The sequence below is a fragment of the Nestor notabilis genome, unplaced genomic scaffold (genome assembly GCF_000696875.1).
Source record: "Nestor notabilis isolate BGI_N333 unplaced genomic scaffold, ASM69687v1 scaffold8704, whole genome shotgun sequence".
Taxonomy (NCBI): domain Eukaryota; kingdom Metazoa; phylum Chordata; class Aves; order Psittaciformes; family Psittacidae; genus Nestor; species Nestor notabilis.
Window position 1 is genome coordinate 20,734 of NW_009926823.1, and position 21,969 is coordinate 42,702.

Sequence of the window (21,969 nt, forward strand, 5' to 3'; positions counted from 1 at the left end):
AGTGGACGAGTGTATCGTTGCATCAAAACTTGGCATCCACCTGAGCTAAGACAATTGTCTGTTTGTTCCCTAGGGAAATGCTTCTAGAAGATAAGTGGTTTCTAAGTATTGTACCCTCCTAAATTAAGTTTTTTAGTTTAGGTTGCCCTGAGGAAAAACTTTTCAGGGTATTTTAGGAGATCCTGGTAATCTAGTTAATCTTATGAAAATAATACTAAAATTTGTTATTTCCCTATCCATAAAGCATATGGTGTTCCCTCCTTTACCTAGCTTCATCCCTGCACTGTCAATGGTGACTGTCAGCTGCACCATTAAAAGGGACAAAGACTGACTTGGTGGTGGGAACCAGTTTCTTGTTCCAACAGAAGCAGGGCAGGCGGGGTAGACGTCCTTGTGGAAAAGGTCTCCCAAGACCTGAGGGCTTTTTGTGAAGAAGAGGTGAGTTTGGTTGATGCGAGCAAGCATTTGCTTCTTGTTGCAGTGGCTAAGGCCATGATTGAGCAGTTGTCTTCAAAACCTGTCAAGGCAAGACCAACAAACAGGGGGCTTTGTGTGGAAGGGTCTCAACAGCCTTTTGGATTCTGAACATCAACAGACAGTTGAAAGCTGGTGTTATGGTGGGGCATTCCCTTGTATAATATATATTCTGCAGACACTCTGGAGGATTTTTCCTCTGAAAATGGAAATACCATGACAGCTGTAATAAAAGCAGTTCAAAACTGCCCAAGTAATGCACTGTATGCTTCCTACCTTGCAGATGTATGTTATTTTTGTATACCTCTTGTTCTTATTTAATTCTATTAAGTGTTTGTGTTGATAAGTAAATAGAACTGGTACTGGAATGCAATTCTTTTCAATAAGCCGTTTTTTTGTTTAGATTTTTTTCTCCTCAAATCCATTCATATTTCAAGGTACTGGAAGGCAAAATACTTTGATGGCCATCTTTGTAGAATATATCCCTGAATGAGTGAGGAAGTAGTAATTTTAGTTAGCGCTATATGAAAAAGTGAAGGCAGTGCAGTGAGCTTAGTTTTCAATATTTATCTGTCATAGATGTAAATAATTCAAACATGTAAGCATGGAACGAAGTTAACAGTTTCAAACTGTGACTGCATGAATCTCATAGGATAATGTTAAAATTTCTTGTGTACTTCAATTTGACATTCTTTAGAAAAAGGTTGTTTTTGCTGAAGTATAAACCAATTAAAAGTTAATGCTGTTTTTCAGTGGGCACCCATGCTACACTAGAATGTTCATGTATTTTGTGTGTATGTCTATGTAATTAAGCATCCACTAATTGCTTTCTCTTTGGGAAATACTTCTGCAAATCAGCACTCTATATATGAAGAGTTAAGATCATATCATCTGTTGTTTAAGGTAGAGATAAGGACAGACATTATTATTATTTCGTAATTGATTCTTAATCCTTTGTTCTGTGAAGTGTTGACGTTTTCATTAAAATACATTGCTTATTTACAGAAAGCCTGAAATCTCAATATGTGGACCTAGCTATTTTAATTATTTGAATCATTAGAACATCTAATTTTTTGCTTAAGGGTACACGAATGTACCATTGAATCTGTTTTTTAAGTTTTTTTCCAGTTTAATGTCCGAATCCAAATTCATAAAGAGTTGGAAAAATGAGATGTCTGAGCTATAGGATTCACAGGGATTTTATATGAAGCCTATTTAATCAGGATAACACTGTTATTAATATTCATAAAGTCAGCTGGAACACAAATGACAGGCTATGGAGCCTAAAATTTTTTACTTGTGAATTTATTAAAAGCAGCTTAAAAAATTAATGGAATTGAAGTAAAGTTGACGAAAATGAAAATCTTATGTTAGCAGAAAAAGTCTTTATTGGAACTTTCTCTAAGACCATCTTGCATTGATATCTTTGACAGATTTCTTTGGTACTTAAGAAAGATGCATGAATGGTCATTTAAAAGGATTTAAACACACTGGCACATTAATTTTTACATGAATAATAAGTAGTTTCCAAAAGCAATTAACTTGCAGTGTACAAGATTTGAATAGAAAAATAGGACTGTGACATGAAAGGGCAAAGCAAATGTGCTGTACATTTTAAACTTTTAAGAATATGACTTCTTAAAATAATTTATTTCATTTCCACAGTAGGTAAAGAAACAGTGAAGGTATTTGTGTACAGCTTGGGTTTGTTTTGAAATACACAAAGATCTGGAACAAAGAAATATTTTGATTCCAAAGAGCTATTGGTAAAGAACATTTTCAGGTTTTTACAGTGATCAGGTGCTTTTGAATCAAGCTTTCTACAGGCAGTTTATCTGTGTGGAAAATAGTCATATACTGACCACAGCATGTAATTTTTCTCCAATGCTTCTATATGCAGCAGTTGGGAAGTATTTGTTATTTCTGTAGAGGGTTAAATGGGTACATCTGGTTTCTTTCATTAGTAGCAACATACTGGATAATTTATATTCATATTTGTAGGTGGGTTTGTACTTAAATATTTAGTGTGAATTTTATGCGACTATTGCATTTTCAACAGAGGGACAAATTTATTTATTTTTTTAGCTTTGTGTGTTGTTCAAGTGGTAGTCTTAACACTAACACATGTTGAATAAATAGTGAATAAGGAAATTAGCTCTAGATTTAAAATGAACTCCAGGTTTTGGGTTACAGTTTCATTTTCTTATTTTCAGTTTTGTCTCAGTCTACCAGTATATTTTATTTTAATCTCTAGCTTTAATTTCTTTTCATTACTAGATAGATTGATTACTGACATAGTTTTCAAATTAAGGTAAAGCTTTAAAATAATTATATTTAATTTTTGGATGATTCCTCCTGGAAAAACCTTCATGGACAGATTCTGATTGTTGTTGATGTGGTAAAGTTTAAGTCTGTCTGAATAATTATGGTTCAGTAAATTTTGGTTCTAAAAATATCTTACATTTGAAGTACCTACTGTAAAGTTACGTGTTGAATGATATCTAAGTGTTGTGCATAAATGGGATACCTATTGCAGCGTGTGTGTTCAGAAAATACGATTTACATACTTAGTATATGGAATATTTTGTTATTCTGTTTACTAACATTTTTATTTTTTTTTAATAGGGAAATATTACTGCAAACCCTAGGGAGACCCAAAAGGTTTCCCGGTTTGACTTTGATCAATAGGTTGTTTTAATCTGATATCAACAATGTTTTTATTTTCTATACATGTAAACCAGAAAATCCCGTTAATTAGCAGAACATATTCCACCTATGAAGACAAAGTCTGTAAAACAAGCCTCGACTTCTGTCTCCAACCATTCCTGTGCCATAGTTTATTATTGCCAGGAGAGGGCACCATTTTCCTACATCAGGTACATGCCCTGCTTAGACTGTCAATGTTTCTTGTAATTACTCCCAGTATATTTGTTGCTTGCTTATGAATTAACTTGCATTTATGGAACTAAATCATTCCAATCATTTAATTACACCTGAGGAGCTGAACTATAATTGCTTGCTTCCAACTAGGATCTGATATGGCTTGAGCAGTATTAATTTGGTGTTTACTTTTCTGAGTGCTAAAAGCATTAAAATGATTGTGCAATGGGATTACATTTTACTAATTGCTGGCATTCATTAGCTGGGTAAATGGCGAGGAAGTATGACTGTATATTGTGGAGGGATAAAATTATGGTTTTAAATAGTATATTACTAGGCACATTAAGGCCCTAAGACATGTTTTAAAATACTCCAGAGGTTATTAAATACCATATTTTCTTCATGTCTTGCTATATGAATATCTTATTAAAATACTTCAATTATTATGAACCTTTTTGTGCAATATGTAGGGAATCATTGACAGAAACCTATTTCTTGATATTAATAACCTTCTATATTTTCAGCTAATCCAAAAGTAAATGAGGAACTTAGGAAAAGATTGCCAACTCCAAATCAACACAGTTACACAGAATTGAAAAAGAAACGTACAGCTTCATTTGAGGGATTCTTGTAAGGAACTCAGAGTTCTGCGATATGAGGTGAAGTTTGGTTTTTTTTTTTTATTAAGACCTAAGGACATCAAATCATACACATTTGTTTTTTATCATGCACATTTATAGTTAACAACCCATATAAGCTAAATATGTATTTCTTGAATGCTTAATATTTTAGTGTTGAATCTTAAGTGCTTGCACAATTATACTTTTTTTTTTTTAATAATCACAAAGATAAAAATGAAAACATCTGCCTTTTTGGTGTTGTGTAGGAAAAGAATTTCTTCTACTGTATCATTCGTTAGAACATATGTCTTCGTATAATATGCTTGAATTTTAAAATGTGTACTTTATTTTTAACCCTTACATTTTTCAGCACAACTCTAGGTATTTTTGTGATCCAGCCACTGCCTCTTCAAGGCACATATTGTATCTTTTTAGTAAATGTAGAAAAAATATAGCAGGGAAAACATACAAAATAAGCATAACTATGTAGTTAAAGATGAAAAATTGTCCTTCATACAATACATTTTAAAACAGGTGCTTGAGTAAGTAACAAAATTTGTGGTAAGCTTACTATATTAGTAAGATTACAGATTAATTTAGATTTCCTTGAGACATAGAACATAGTTCAATTTTTAATGTATAAAAGACCATATGTTTTAAACTCAAAATGTTACCTGATAAGCATAACATTTCAGGGTACATCTTATTTTTGAGTATTGAGGGTTGTTTCTTGAAGATCTTTGATTATATGAAATACTGCAACTGTGTGATTAACTGTATGGTCTGAAGCAATATGTATGCAAATATTAGGATTGATTATTTAGTGTTTAGAAAACCTTGCAAATTCGGAGTTGAAGTGGTCATGGACTGCTTTACCTGTATTTTATCCAGGAAATTAAAGCAGGAGAAAGAATGTCATAAAGTGCATACAACCATCTGTAATAATTACCAAAGCAAGCAGTCTTGTTGCCTCTGGCGGGACCACTCAGTGTGATTTGGGCTGTGCTCAGTAGCATGCGCTTCCAAGACCAGACTCTAGAACAAGAAGACAAACTAACAAATTTTTCAATGAAAATGTTACATGCAACAGAAAGCTAAACCAAGCCATTATAAAAATTATATAGGTATGTGGTCAAAAAAAATTTTTCTGAGAAATAAGATTTAGCACTTACTATTAAAGTACACAGAGTTTATTGTCCTGCTATATATATTTTTAAATCATTAGTCTTGCAAATTTTCTGTCAAACGAAGTCAAAGTATAGGTGTGTTATATTGTTTCAAGTTTATTTATCTAGAGTTTGCTGTATTTTAGCTCTGAAATCTTCAAGCAAAAACTGGACTCAGTGCCAGATCAAACAAGTTCAGAAGAACAAATGGAGAACTGGTCAAACGGTAAGGACTTTTAAGATATTAATAACCTCAGGTGTTGTACCAGTGCTAGGCAGTGACAGGAATGTATTTGTTCTTGCCGATATATGACTGACTTTGGAAGAAAAGGAAAAAACCAACCATACGCTGCCTCTTAAGTATGTGGGGTAACAGGAGAGCAGCCACAGGAATGTAAATCATCAGCTTTATTTTTATTTTCTAGGTTATTGAAATTTATTTTTCTTTAACTTTGAGATATCTTATTTAAATTAACTTAAATTCTTAGTCTATACATTGCACTTCCCAATCTTTTTTTCCATAATGGGTTAACAATAAATCTAAAGCCTGTAGTAAAGTAACTTTCTTGCTATTTACGCCTTGCTAGAATATGATTAAGCCATCTACTAATATTAATGAGTTTCTCATTATTACTTCAGCTGAATATAGGCAGTAAGGTAGGCTTGTTGGTAAAGGGGGCCTTGGTTAACTTGGAACTTCCGTGGTTCATGGAGTTTTCATCTCCGTCAGGATGGAAGGGTCTATTTTGTATTTTGATGACCAAAATTTTTCTCTCAGATACATTCTTCTCTGTTTCATGGCAGAAACTTAAAAAAAACCAAAAGCACTGAGTTTGAGAACACATTATGTGACTGACTGATCTTACAGAAGGGAAGACAAAGTGGCTTGTGGATAGATAATAATACATAGTTTGAAGAAGGAGAAAGACACCAGGAAGACCTTCAGCAGTGGGGTTTTTTTTTTCAGTAAGTGGTTATTTGTAGGTTTCAAAACAAACAAAAAAAGAAAAGGAAGAGGTGTGTCAATGTCAAATATGCCTCCTATATCAGAGCCAGATAGCATCGTGTACATTTCCTTGTTTTGGATTTTATACTATGTATTCTTTCTTAAAACATAATAAATGCTAAGTTTCTCATGAAGACTGTTCTTTAGCAGAAAGGAAAACTGGAGATGATGCATTTCCTACATACGTAAAGGAATTTCTATCTATATTACTGTGTATAATGAAGTACTTGTAGACCCCTTTTCCTGGAATTTGAGCTATAACTCAGTGAAGTTAAAAATGTTTTTGAGTCATATGCTCTGAAAGTAAAAATAGTCACGGTGGAGTAACTTAATAGAGAATTGTACTCTCTCAATTCATGCTTTTAAAATGTGTAATGGCTTAATCATATTCAGTATTTTTAGACCTTTAGGGGTCAGCATACCCTCAGAATGGTTCAAAAGGTTAACTTTTCCAAAGTAGGATAGTGAATACCATAAGCTGATTCTCTGTGAAATATTTTCTGGCTAATCTCAAGTAATGGCATTCTGCTGCTGCTCGCAAATATTTAAAAAAAAAAGGGGGATAAATACTGTGTGTATTATTTTTCTGATGCATGAGGTTAATATTCTGTGCTGGTTAGAAAGCTATTTCTTCCAAGCTAATACACATTTGTTTATCCAATAATAGTTGTTATATAGGCAAAATGAAGATTAATACACTTTTTTTTTTTTCAGATCAGTTATTGATGGGTCACAAAATTCTTTATGCTTTTGTTCTAGGGAAGTTAAGAAAAAGGGATTATGGATAAATCTCATGTCATCATAGTGGTTTGGATGAGACTTTTTTTTTTTTCCTTAGAATTTTATTTAGGTATTAATTATATTTTCTTATCATAAAGATAATAGATAAATTACAGCAACATAATGTTCAAATGTACCCTTGGTAGACATTCTGGTGCATATTCTCATTGAACTACATTGAACTAAATCAGAGCAACTTTTAATCTTCTGTTTAAATATCTATATTGAAGAGCGTACCACTTTGTGTTCCACTTTGTCATCTGTGTTATCTTCCCTTTTTGCAGCTGGTACTGTACTCTATCTAGTTGTTCCTCACTTGGAAGTTTAAAAGCTGTTTTTAGAATAACCCTATAACGAGTTACTGAATTACTTTTTTATAACATACTGAAATGTTGGAGATTAAATTATTTGTCAAAAAATAAGGATGGTAAAGCACATCTGAGACTAAATTCAGCTGACTAGATGAAAATTCAGTCAAGCAATAAGAATTAAAAAAAAAAAAGGCGCAATAAGAATTAAAAAAAAAAGGCAAAAAATGTTAGGTACAGAGAAGTGGAAGATTTATGTTTATTATGGGATAATATGTAACCTGTTAAAAGTTGTTATGAAAGGGTAGTGTTTAAAAAAAGTGTATCTGAAGTGTTTGATACTTGAAATTTTCTTCTTAACTTTTTGTGTTTGGAATGTAATATGCCTGTGTGGATAGAAGACATTTGTCTCTGATCTGGTATATTGGTAAGAGTTAAAGAACAGTCTATTTGCTTGTTATTTTGAGTTTGTATCTAAATGTACTGTTTATCTCCATGGCGCCTAGTTTTTAATAGGAGGATAGAGACTTTTTAAATTTCTTTCTAAGAATACTTGAGAGAAGGTATCGGAAGCATGGGCAGCGGGCCAGTGAAGACTCTGTAATTTCCAAATCGAAAACATACAGGATCCAAGCTAGAAAGTTTAGGAAGATAGTCCCTTATAAAAATAAACTTGTACTGGCAAATAGGTGCATATCTTTGCATTGCAGTGGTGGTGTGAGGGAAGAACATTGCACCTGGGTGGAGTTGATAATTAAGCAGGGTTTACATGCATGATGAAAAATGCACGGACATTAATACTCTGAAAACACAAGAGGGAATCTGAAACTGGGTGCCTTTCATACCTGTATGTACATTCAGGTCTCAATATGTCAATTTTCCGAAAGAGTTGGCAGGATAGGAAAGTGGTGAGTGTTGCAAATACTGGAGTTCAATTTGTGTATCATTTGACTCATATCATGTACTGTGTTTGAATGGGTACAGCTGAACTTCTGTATTATATAGTCTTTAATTATTGTAATGTTTTTGCTTGTGTCATTTTTCTTAGCATCTGTGATATTTAAGAACATAGCAGAAATTAGGTGAAGTCTTAGAATATCAAATACTGTTTGGTCTGTTTTGACAATAAAATTATAATTTTACTGATTCCAAAATGAAAAGCATTGTATAATTATTTGGATTGTCCTAAAACAAGATAATAGATTATTTTCAATAGCAAAGTGATTTGTTCCTTAAAAGGTGGTTATTACTTTTTTTTTATAGAAATAAAGAAATACTTCTAAACCATTAAAGCATGCATTAAAATGTAAGTCAATGAACCAGTCTTACCTGTAAGAATTTGATGTCAGCTCTTAGTTATGACCAGTATAGACACTGTCACTGTTACTTGCCTTTGAAAGAATGTTTGTGTACCTTGTAAAAATACTTTCGAACTGCATGTCTGGAAACTGTCATTCAGAGGAGACTCTAGCTTTAAAGAGATGTGATGGTGTAGATTGAAACAGAACTGCAGAATTAGCCTGTGCAGGGAAGTCTGAAAAGTAAGTGTTTTATCTGGTGGCGAGCTGTTGCTTTATAGTTTTGCTCCCATGAGGAAAAATAGAAAAGGAAATGAGATATGCAAACCTAATGAGCAAGTTATATATATAGCTGCTCAGACACTTGTGCATGTGATAAGCTTATGTGTAGACAGTTGTCTTAACTGCACTGTGTGTTTCTGCATGCATCAGTCTTGCATGAATTCATGGTGCTTACTGTTAAGAATCTGGCCATAGCTTTCCTTGTATTCTCATGGTCATGACATGTGTATGCCAGCGTATTGCTTACACAAATATTTTAGTTCTTCTGTTGCATAGTGAATAATGTTCAGGAGCTAAAACCCCTCTAGAAATATTTTTGCATTTACTTACTCCCATTTATAAATTCCATTAATTATCAACCATCCATTTTGCTTTCATGGTAATTGAGTCAATGTATAGGCAATGAGACATACTCATAGGGTTAAGTAAAATGATTCATCTTTTCTTGCTGACTTCCTAGAAATGAAATTCCTGTTCTTCACCATGTATTTTTTAGACTCTCTTACTAGAAGTAAGTAAGTTTTTGTAGTTCTGTGGTGATTTTAATGTACTATTTTGTGGGTTTGGTTTTATAATAGTAATTACAAGGGCTTTTTGTATGGAATTACTATTGTGTGACTTTAACACACACACACACACACACTAACATATGCACAGAAAGATGAAAAGGTAAAGGAAGCTTTGAGAGTAATGCAGTGGTGTAAAGATTTTTCATCTGATGCTTTAGCTGGGTCAAAAAGCAAATGATTGTAAAGATTCTGCTTCCCCTTTCTCCAGAATACACCAGTTACAGATGTAAACACTCTAAATCTGAAGCCCTTCTTCCAAGGCTATAGGCAAAATAAATCATACTTGTCATATTGAAGTCTCTTTCTTCTTTTACGTGCCTCAACAAGAGATACTGTAAGGCTGTTCTTTCTTTCCATTTTTAGCAATAAGGAATGTTGTTTACCTGGAAAAGAAAGAAGACCTGGATGTTGCATGGATGTGTGTGCAGAAGAATCTTAGGACATGCAGAGAGGCAGGGTCCTTTCCATGCATGTGGCTCAATTGATTAGTGTCTCCCATGTGCACTGTGCTTTCAGCCTCAAACAGTGTATTAGGTGTCAGAGATCCCCTTGCAAAGTGGCAAGGGTAGTTGTAGGTTTCTCTGCACAGTACAGGAGACAGAAGAGAGGTTGAGAGGATGGTCTTGCATGAGTCAAACATAAGAAGAATGGCTCTCTTTCCTTTCTCCATCCTGTTTCTTTCCTTGTACCTTTTGACTGGCTAAATACAGTGCAATTCTGGCTGCGCCACAGGCATCCTCATCAGAAGCACAATTAGGTATCCAGTATCTGCCTGACATTGCAGTGTTGTGAGTATGATTTTTGTTAGACCCTTCATGGTATACTGAAAATGCTTAGTGCCTTATCTGCACTGAGTACTGCAAGCGCTAACAATGGGGGGAATGTACACCTTGAAGTATTACACATTGAATTGCTTAAGTGTTTATAAAGTATGAGTGCTGCTAACTTCAGAATGTCTTGAAACGTGCTTCAAGGAGAGCAACACTTATTACCACACTAATTTTAATGTAGTGCTTCAGAAGACCTAGCACAACTGCAAGAGGAATTTAGTTATTTTCTTCTTTAGAAATCTTCATTGCTTCTATTTTAATAATAAATAGAATGAAGCTTAAGTTCAGAGCAAAGACGTAACAAAATTCTTTTCTTAAAGATTTTCCAGGGAGTGCATTGGAGTCTCTTATCTGAAAGTTCACTTGCCTGTTTAGTAGTGTGACCAAGGTGCCATAGTGGCACTTTATGCAATGACCTTTCTTTTATGTTGGACACTTAAAATTACAATATTTCACTTCTAAAGCTGTATTTTTCTGAGATTTTGTTTAGAACTCTAATTCAGCAAAGCCTTAGTTGTTTGTTTGCGGTAGGGGAGGTTGAGTACATTTGGATAAGAGAATTTTCGCTATAATTAATGGGCATCAGGGAACATGACCCTGCCTAGATAAAAGGGAGTTCTGGATCATTAAGATTTAGATAATGGAAGAGGTTATATGTGAAAGCAATTGTCTGGTATGACAATAACAAAAGAAAAATGGGGTGGGAGGGTTTACTTTGTTTTTAGCTGGTTTAGAAAACATAAACACAGCATGCTTAGGAAAACTCTAGCAGGCACTGTGTTTGGAAATTATGTAATGACTCCATATAGGCTGTAATGATATCCTGAAACCCTGTATTTAAACTAACCTGAATTACAATGAGAGATAAACAGAATATTTACCCATCCCTTATGAGCTGCTGCTGATATGTAAATTTATTCTTCTACTTTGCACAAATATACTTTTGAGCTACTGCTTAAACACTTCAAGGTCCTTAGCCAAACAGTTTTAATGATGCCTCCAGTATTATGAAAGTGTGACATTTGATGAATGCCTTGTATAGTTGTGATATCGGGGAAAGTGTAAACAAAAAACGCACATCAAGTCATCGTGCAACACCTAGATAATTTATAATTTTACTGTTTATATCCATCTTGACATTTTTTATCTGCCAAAGGCAGGTTTCATTTGGAATCTTAATCTGAGATTTATTTGGTGGATCTGGAAATCATAGCTAGAGTTCCCACAGGAAATGGTCCATCTACCAACAGATTAAATGGCAGTCCTGCAGTTGTTAAGGGAGCTCTGCATTTAACACACATGCATACTCATTCAGTCAGCACTGTGGAGAAAAATTAAAGTAGTAACCCAGGTTTAGGAACAATGTAGCTAAAAAGTCCCATATTTGCTGAATGACAAAGGGTTATATAGCAGCATTTCATTTTATTATTCGTGCTTGAATTTCTTGTTTGCTTTGTTGAGTCTGCTGACGAATACTAATAAATGCCTGCAACAATCCAGACGAGAGATGCCTGGCAACAAAGCTATGCGGTGGACCTCCCTGATCTTCTCCAGTTCACAACCTGACCTTTTGAAAAATTGGCTGGGCTAAGCTGCAGAATTTGGGTGTAATGGTTATTGTTAACTCCAGCTTTAGGATTTATTAATTTGTGTGATCAAGACTTACCTATACTTCAAAGTTTCAAAAGACCAAACACAATCATCCATCCATTAGAACGAACATTGTGTTTCAGTGAATCCCACTTAGTATCTGCCTAGAGATTCTGCTGTTTTGATGCATTCGGAATATAAAAATGTTTTTTCAAGTGTGAGACCAATCCAACAAAAATCTGGTGTCTTCTCAGACACTAATATTTTAAAATAACAATATGTTAATGAATTGCAAATGGAGAGTGGAATGCCAGAGGAAATGTCTGATATTTACACATTGATAAATGCATCACGATTAACTGCAGTGAATTCCAAAATAATGATTGTCTGCATATTTTAAAGACTTATTTTAAAGACTATTTTAAATATTCACCATTTTGTACACAATTGCTGCTTAGATGCAAAATATAAGGGCAAAAGACTTAGTGAAATAGGCAAGGGAAACATCATTACTAAAGTAATCAGAATCCTTGGAGTATTGTAAAAAATTGCCTTTGCCAGAATAACTCCAACTGTTCTTAATCTCCTTCTAAATTTATTTCTTTATGAAGGGTGTTGCCAGGATTCCATGCAAGTACAGGTGAATAAAGAAGCATTCAAAGTAATACAGATATCCCCCTGCTTAAAATGCTAACACAGAATGAATTCACTGTTCTCTTTAGATTCCTTTAAGGAATGAAAAAAAAAAAAAAAATCAAACAGTAAACTTCTGAGTTTCATGTGTCTTTTAGCAGACAATATATTTTTTCAAGCCTTTTTTTTTTCTGTTTCTGTGTATGTGTCATGGGATGTAGAGCAAACTAAGACATTAACGCACCACGTAGCTTATGTTATTCTTATTTCATTTGCAGAGAACTCTCTCAATAAAATTCCAAAAAGAATACACTGTTCTCTTTGATCATGACTTTGGACAATTTAAACGCTTAGCTGTAGCCAGAGATCGAGCATTTGAATTGTAGTATTCTGTTAACCTGACTGACTTCTACAACAGTTTTGCTTGTTTTGAAGTTCTCCATGTTAGAATGATAGTCAATATGGGGAAAAAAAGTAAAAAATAAAAAACAGCCGTATCATTTCTTCTGAACACTACTGAAATTGCAGGAAGTTTGTGTATAGTGTACAACTGCATGTCTGTCTCCTAATACAGAAATACTGTAGTCTGTCTTGTGAATGAAAGTTATCATCAAAGAATGTGGAAGGATAACAATTTAGTTACTTGAAATTTCTCTTAATTTTTTGATTGTGTCAGTGTTATTTTATCATTCATAAGTAAAAATGGCAATTTTTTTTTTTTTCTTAAAGTCCAATTAAAATGAATTGCTGAAGCCGCTCTGGGCAGGACAGAGAACAGTTTAAGGCCTCTGAGACAGGAGCAGGTAGGGCCACCAATAACGTAGCACAAGCTCCAAGATACAGCATGGATGATGCAGTGCCATGGACTTCTGCAGTGTTACTTTTTCTGTGGCTCAATGACTTTGATCCAGTTATTTCATGATGGTTTAAAATGACTGTCATAGTGCTTATGCATCCCTTGTAAAATATCTGAGAAAATTTCCAGAAAATGTTTTCAAGGATTATTTCAGTGAACCTCTGTCATTTGTTTCTTTAATAAGAGCAGATATTTGATCTCAGTGTAAAATCCAGGACCTTTCTGAGTATGAGTTAGTTAAAAGTTGATAGTCCTTCTTCTTCTGAGTTGACCCATGGCACTCTCAGCAGAGCCCACAGTTATGTGTCACAGGGGCACTGAGTGATACAGTGCCTCTACAATTCCTCCTCATTACTGCCAAGGGTTTGGCTGGTTATATGTGGCATTTTGGCTCAGCAGAGCACTGAGAAGTAAAAGGAATTAGCTTTGTATTGCAAAACCACTCTAGGCTCAGTCTTCACTTGTTATCATGTTGCTGTGACTGCCATTCTGCTGCACTATAGAAGTGATTCAGTGAAATCTTAGAACCTACTGAAAAATCATCTTAAGCTTTGCCCAGTTTTCTTTAAACATTAGAAAAAGTGTGTCATGAAGGGGCAACCTTTTGCTATTAATTGCAGTTTACTGGCACTCGGTATACTATGCTGCACTGAAGGGGCCTAAACAATTGCTAATGTAAATAAATCTGTAGTGAGTCCAAAGGTGAGTAAAGCTGCACTTTTTCTTGTTTGTTTGTTTTGGAGAAAATGTATTTTGGTCTTGTACTTTTGTACTGGGCTTTTGTAATTGTTTTCCGGAAACAGGAATTACTTTTTTCTTGAAAATTAAGTACAGCTTCTTTTCTTGGGATTAACTCTGAAACTTATTTGCAGATTGTGAGAAAGATAAAATAGTGAGGAAAAAGCCAACAAAAAAAAAAGAGCACCCCTTGAGATAAAGATATAAAGATGTAAATCATGTATGTTGCATCTGCGTCAACTCAAATGGAAATAACAGGCATTCTGAAAATGCCTAAAACCTAAACCAACTCTTTTCTTTCCACTTACACCAGGCAATAGGGTCATATTTCTTCCACCAGCCTCATTTTCTTTCTTAGTGTGTTTATGCTCATGAAATCCTTTAATTTTGGTTTCCCATTCATTTTCAGGATTTCTGCTTTTTAATCATTCAGCAAGGAGTGAACTGTTGAGCAATCTGAGTCACAGTCATCCTGTTTGGTAGAAGTTCCAGTAGTTATACAGCCATATGAATGAATGTTTGTCTTTGACAAAAAGGATGACTCATCATTTTCAGCTTATGAAGGAATATTCAGCTATAGTTCTAATTTCATTTACATAGCTAGAAAAATTAGTGGCTATCAAGCTCAAGTTTTGTTAGCTATATATAATAAATAGAAACTAAGTATTTCTAAGAATTTAAATCCAGTGGCATTAGATCTTATGAACCTAAAAGAATTTCTATAATCCATTTTTCATGTGAAGCTATTAAAATTGCTTATTAGTGCAGCATCTCGTCCTAACAGCTTGTTAGAACACTTTCCGGTGTGCATGCTTCATCGTGCACACATGCCCCAAAACTATATTTTCAGAAATGTTTGCAGTATTAATGTACAAAAAAAATACAGATAATTTGAAACTCAGTAATAGAGACTAGCAATTAGTCTAATGAAAATAAAAAGGTGAAGCTCTCAAGTAATGCTCTTACACGCAACAGGTATTGAAGCAAGTTGAGGTAGACATGTGGTTAGCAGGTAGGGGCGAAAGAAAGTGTTTTTAAACTGTAGCAAGCGTGCCCTTTTATTCTAGTAGGAAGAAGTTGATATAGGGGCAGGGTGGCTCTTTGTTTTCATAGTTTTGTTGGATAGTGAATATTGTCTCTTGGTATTTGAAATTAAAAGGGTTTGTTATTGTAAAACACAAAAAAACCCCATAGAAATTGAAGCTGTATTTTTGTTTAGACTGAGAATGATTAACAGTAAATTAGAGCTTGTTAATAATTGAATTTTGGGGGCTTTTAGTAATTGAGGTTGCAGTTAGTTCCTCAAATGTAGCACAATGTTTTGTTCTACATTTTTCCAAATGTTTTTAATCTGACAGTGTCATGTAGGAAGAGTAAACTACTGAGTTTGCAGTCAGCTTTGCTCATGCTCCCAGAGTGGCTCATTCTCTTCCTTCCTGGTTTTGCTCTTTTTTCTATTCTGCCTCTTAATGCCATCCCTTTAGGGGTTGATTCAGGTAGTCTTTTGCAGACAGATGAAAACATGCTTTGTCTGTGCTACAGACCTGCTTAAAACTAATACTAGGAAGCTATAGGTAGCAAGTGGTAAGTACTATTACACTTGAAGCTGATTGGAGCACCAGCGACTTCCAATGTCCCCATACTTATCTGCAAGCAGATCTGTAGCCAACCATGTATTCTGCAGTGCTGCATGCATGTTCCATTGGATTTATGTTTGTTTGTTTATTTTCCTGTATTGTTATTCTGCAGAGATCCCCTGCAAATCTCTGAGCTATCAGTGAAATTTGACTAGTGGGGTGCTGAAAGACTGCAGACAGGGGGATGGAGGTGCCCACCCAGCTTCTGCTTGGATGGTGGGACTGCTGAATATGCTGAGTGGTGTAACAAGGGAAGCTACTGCCTCCATATCCTTCCAGATGAATTTGCATCTTCTATGCACTTACATCTTCAACTTTTCTTTCTATATTATCGGTGTCTGCGTAGGATTATTTGGTGCTGCACTTCTAAGAAGAAGCTATGAAAAACAGGGCTGCATGCAAAATGTGTTAGATTCAATGTTTTTACTTGACTTTTTAACCACTCCCAGATTAACAACATTGAATTCTGTTCCGCCTTTACAATTGCAAGCCATGGCAACATTATCTTCCCCTTATGTCCCTCACAATCAATTCCCAGCTTTAATTCTAGTGTCTTTATATTCCTTCTTCCTAACATTTGCTTTTCTTTCCCTCAATGTGAACAAGCTATTCATTCAAGATAAATACATACAGATCAGCTGTTCAGCTTCTCCCTATAGTGAAATATTAATCTGGGCTACAGAACTTGTTCTATTTTATATGGAAAATAAGTTGTTTTGTATATTCAAGAACCAGAATCAGTGGTGGGGATACCACTTAACGAAAACTTCAGTATTTTTTCCCAAGCTTGCAAGGGTGTTTTACACTTTCTCTGATGTTCCTTGTGCAGCCTGATTATTGCAAATGCTACTTACTCCCCAGTGTGTCTCTGCAGCATTGGTAATTAATGTACAATACAATTTGCAGGAGGCAGGAGGAAAAGCATTAAAGTACGTTGATTAATATTGCCACTTAGTTTAACAGCAAGACGAGTTACCATGTACTAAAGCCTAAATTACTTGGGTGGGGGTAATGGGCTATATAGACAATAAAGTGGTTTTAAAAATAAAAATGCCCATTGATCTGACAGTGTTCAAAATGTCTTCCCCAAATAATTCTACTGACAGATTTATCATGTTGACAAAAAAAAAATGCATTATAGCTTTATTAAACAAGTAAAAACCTCTAACCTTAATGCCCTTGGCAGAGTGCTTCCAATTCTGAATGGAGGAGGCTGCTATCATCTTCTCTTTTACAAAGCCAATAGGGGAAAAAAACAGGTCCTCTGTCTTCCATCTAACATTTCCGGGAATGCCGCTTACAGGCTTGCTGTGATGCTGCTTAGTCTTACCCATGTGCTTGAGGGAATTGAATCTGGATGAAAAGGTGTGCTGCAAATGTAAGTTGCTTAAAGAAGTAGTGTTAGCATTAATAAATGCCAACACAGGTCTAGTCCCATTCTAAATTATTTCTTTTCCATCTGCTGTAGCTTACAGCCGACGACATAAAAATCCATATCTTGACATGGCCTAAGGATTTAGATCAGCTGCTAATGCAGATGTTTTCCTCATCATGCAAACATGTTTATTTCATTCTGGTAAAAAAATAAATAAATAGATATCTGTCTGCTGACTTAACCTGTCATCTAGAGAGCTTTGCTGCTTGTTGGGAGCTCATGTTCAGGATGTTACAGAGAGGCTGCTCTTCCACATAGGCATCAATGATACTGTTGGGGTGACCTGGGAAGTATTCTCTGTGAATATATGGCTCTGGAGTGATGATCAAGTGCATGGGAACTCAGATGATGTTATACTTGATTTTGTCAGTAAGAGGGAAGGGCATGGAGGAGGACTGGGAGAAGCAGGTGAGGCATTCTTCAGACAACTGGAAGAAACCTTGTGTTCCATGGTCCTCCTGGGGGACTAAAACAATGCTGATAATCTGCTGCAGGGACAACAGCAGGACACAAGTGATCTAGGAGGTTGCTGGAGGCCTCTGATGACAATTTCCTTACTCAAATGATTGAGATGCCAGCAAGGGAAGGTGCTTTTCTGGACCTGATGCTTACAAACAAGGAAGAACTGGTTGTTGATGTCAAGCTGGGGGGAGAGCCTTGGCTGCATTTAGCATGTGGTGGTGGAGTTCAGGATCCTGAGAGGAGGAAGCTGGACAAAAAGCGGGACCTCAGCTGTGGACTTCAGAAGAAAAGACTTTGGCCTCCTCAGAGATCTGCTTGGAAGAATCCCATAGGATACAGTACTGAAGAGAGATCCAAGAGAGATGGTTGATATTCAAAAATGGTCTATTCTCATAAGCAGAAAATAAAGCAGGGTGTTATTTTCCTTGTCTTTGGTAAGGCTTTTGACTCTGTATCCTGTAACATCCTAATGCAGAAGCAAAGTATGGGTTAAATAACTGAACTGCGAGGTTGGTTGAAAACTGGCTGAATGTCATCAGGCCCAGATGGTGTTTATCAGTTGCACAAAGTCCAGTAGGAGGCAAGTGGTGTACTCCCAGAGTCAAAAATGGATTCAATGTCATTCAGTGTCTTCATTAATGATCTGGATGATGGAGCAGAGTATAACCTCAGCAAGTTTGCTGATGATACAAAACTCTGATGAGTAGATGATATACCAGAGGATTATGCTGCCATTCAGAGGGTCTTCAACAGACTGCAGAATTGGGCAGAGAGGAACCTCCTGAAGTTTAGCAAGAGGAAATGTGAGGCCCTGCATCTGGCCAGAAATAATCCCATGTAAGGGTGCAGGCTGGGTACCAACTGGTTAGCTTTGCAGGAAAGGATTGGGATCCTGGTGGACAGCAAGTTGAGCATAAACCAATGTGCCCTCATTGCAAGGATGACCAATAGCATCCTGGGCTGCATTAGGAAGATAATTGCTAGCAGATCAAGAGACGTGATCCATCCTCTGTTCTCAGCACTGATGAGGTCACATCTAAAGTGCTAAGTCCAGTTCTGAGCTCCCTAGTACAAAAAAGAGATGGTCTTACTGGAGCAAGTCCAGCAAAGAGTCACAAAGGGGACTGGAGCATCTTATGCATGAGGAGGGGCTGAGACTCAGCCTTGAGAAGGGAAGACTCAGAGGAGTGCATCTTATGAGTATGAATACCTGACGGAATGGTATGAAGTCAGACTCTTTTTGGTAATACCCATTAACAGGAGCAGAGTCATTAAGTACAAATTAAAATGCATGGAACAGTTTTTTGCTACGAGGGCTGTCAAACACTGGCCTAGTCTTCCTCTGTTTCAAAAGCCATCTGGGCATAGTCCTGGGCAGCCTGCTCTAAGTGACCCTGATTGAGATGCAGGGCTGGACTAGAGGATCTCCAGTGGTCCCTTCCAACTGCAATGACTGTGAGAACTCTTTTTTTAAGTTCTGGCATGACAAGTGGCAAATTCACAAAACAGTAACTGTGGAAAAGAGAAAACTTACTTGATTACTTGTATGCTAAAATAATAGAATCCCTTTTTTGATTTGTCCCAATGTAACTGTGGTAGCTAGTGTCATCTAATTTTCTTAGGATTCTGGAGTGAGAAGGCTTTTCCTTCAACTTTCATATAGTGTGGGCCAAAGGAGAGTATGGTAATGCTAAACAAGGAACAAAGGTTCATGTCACTGGTTACTGCAGCAGATACGTTGTGCTTGAATTCTTCCACAGAATGCAACACAGTTTACCTGAGGTACTTCAAATGGCTCACAGAAAGTGTTGATGCCCTAAAGAAGAAGGGAAGGAAAAGTTGTTATGGCAAGTGAAGCATTGCACTTCCCCTTCAGTGCATGAGAGCGTAATCTGAAACTAAGCGTATACAGATCACTGCAGCTGAAGTGGAAGAAGTGGTCAAGATGAGGTGTGATAGGCAGTTCTTATAACTCAAATGGGAAATGCATCTCAACCAAGTGTATGCCTCCCTACAAAAAGCTTTGCAACTAATGAAATTCTGACTAGGTTTGTTTTCAGATAGTACTAACTGGAGGGAATTCCGAATGTTGCCCTTTTGTGTTACCACCCCCAAGTTGGGGCAGGTTCCACTTATACTTTAGTATACATAGTGAATTTTTTAATGCCTGTTACTTTAGAGATTCTCGTTATTCACTGTAAGGAGGAGCAAGAGGTTGAATCCAGTTTTAAAATGTAGTAGCACGTAAAGGGAAGGTTCTTTTCAAAAATCTACAGGATTTTAAGCCAGTGAACAATAGACATTTATTCAAAGAATCCAGGTTGCTGTGGGCTGTTCAGTTTCTGAATTAACTGTGAAATAATCTGAGGAACACATTTCAATCACGGTAGTGAAAGTAGTGTTAGGTTATACTTGTTAAGGAATGTTTTATCAAGTTATGTTTCCCACATGTTTAATACTGCTCAGACACAAAAATTCTAGTACACTGTTGTTCCTCTTTCAGAAAAATCAGTGGTTATACTTTAAAGGAATGGTGAGATTGGATTCAAGTGGATTTATGTGAAGTAGATAAGGAGAATATGGATGAGCAGCAGGTATAACAGCTTTTTCCTCAGGGTCATAGTACATTGCTTTGTATGGGAACTTCTTCAACTGACTCCAGTCAGTCCACAAGCCATCTGTCTGTGCCCTCAGGATGTTTCCTGTGCCATTGGCTGTGTCTTTTCTTTTTCAAGGAAAGAGTAATCTGTTGTAATAAATTCTAGAGACAGTCTTCAATATTTTTGACTTGGCATCTGTGCTTTTGTGTCGTACATGTAGCATGATACCTTGATACTGACTGATTGATGTGTATTTTCAGGCTATTTGTAGATGATTGCAACTGTGTAGTCAGTTTCTTATTATTTTTGAGGAGGAAGTATTAAGTTGGATCAGAGGATGTATACCACATAATTTAAGCAAAATGTTTGGAAATACTAACTTTATTAAATGAGCAAAAGCTCCAGTGTTTGCTCTCTACTAATGAAAGAATGAAGAATATATACACTTTTTCTCATTTGCAGCTTTTTTAGGCCTCTTTCTCCTTATTTTTTAATATAGTTCTATAATTAACACTTACTTGTTCTTACTTTATGAAAGAACATTCATGGTATGTAGATATTTCTTTCATTTAAATACCTTGATTTCAGAAATATGTCCTAAAATTATCTAGTAGCCAAACTTAAGAGAACTATCACACTCAACGCTTTAATCACATAATTTTCCCTTTGGCACATTTTGTGCTTTGCATTCTTTGAGTTCTTTAGTTGAATGAGCCTTTACCTTACACTCTGCAGGAGTGAATACTGAGGCCTTAAATTTGTTGTTGCTAATTACAGCTTGGTGATATTCCTTTTGTTGCCAAAATGGATTTGAAAAAGACCTCAATATAAATAAGAATCTAGTTCACAACCTGCAAATTTCCCTGTCTCAGCAGAAATTCATCATGTTTTATTAGGATAGAGATTATTTTTACAAAAGATAGGTATATAATTTCCTAGGGTCAGCATTATTTTAAGCAGTCATTTAAGAGGAAGAGGAGTTAGGAAATGGTGATGAATTTTTCATGTTTCCATGAGAAATATCTAGTAAATAGGTCATAACTCCTACATCCATCTCTACAGCTCTAGGCGACACAGCTCTTGTTACTTAGTGTAATGAGGAAGCTGTGAATCTGAAACTAGAGAATATTCTTCTTTTTGCCATTTTCAAATGAGAAATCTCAAGTTTGTGCTTCTATGTCCAAATAAAATAACCAAAAAAACCAATTTTTTGCATCTATTTCCAATTAGAAACACACATCCTGGAACAGAAAGAAGACGACTTTTGTGCCGAGTTCCAGTTTCATCAGAATTCTCAAAAAAAATCAGAATTTTTAATCCAGGCAGAAGGTGAAGCACTGAAAATTTCAGATTTGCCAGTAACAAGTCAAAGAGGAGGCACCCCAAATGACTGTAATCCCAGTCCTGAAGAATCAAGGTAAAAACAAATATAATTAAATAAAGTTTTCCTAGATTCAAATTATAGATAGTATACATACAGGTTTTTAGATAAAAATAGGGAAGCTTATTTCTCAGCTAAGAATCAGTAAGTCAGCTTTTTACTTGGACTCACCTTATCTGCCCTTCTTCGCTTGTGGAATGCAGCATTTCACCACTGTATTCTTTATCACTGATTAAAAATACGGTCATGGCAATGGCTTATGTGACGCACTGTGGGCATTTCAATGATTGTGATCTCTCTGGAGAATTTTGAAAATGGATATCGAAAAAAATAGAAAATATTATCTAAAAGTCTAGTAGTATATGTGGCTTTACACAATAAGCACAGTGTAGCCTATGTATAATGAGGGAGTAGGAAGCAGGAA

At 35.7% G+C, this 21,969-nt stretch overlaps 1 protein-coding gene across 1 annotated transcript in view; it reads left to right on the forward strand.

The window, feature by feature from the left end:
• Positions 1-3,624: 3,624 nt before the first annotated feature.
• The window catches only part of LOC104405148 (mirror-image polydactyly gene 1 protein-like), a gene marked incomplete at its 3' end in the record, with an annotated part of 39,488 nt that continues 21,143 nt past the window's right edge, over positions 3,625-21,969 (forward strand). Inside the window, exons 1-3 of the mRNA XM_010013760.1 lie at positions 3,625-3,635; positions 5,287-5,366; positions 21,395-21,581. Coding sequence (XP_010012062.1) covers positions 3,625-3,635; positions 5,287-5,366; positions 21,395-21,581 — 278 coding nt within the window. The remainder of the gene's footprint in view (positions 3,636-5,286; positions 5,367-21,394; positions 21,582-21,969) is intronic.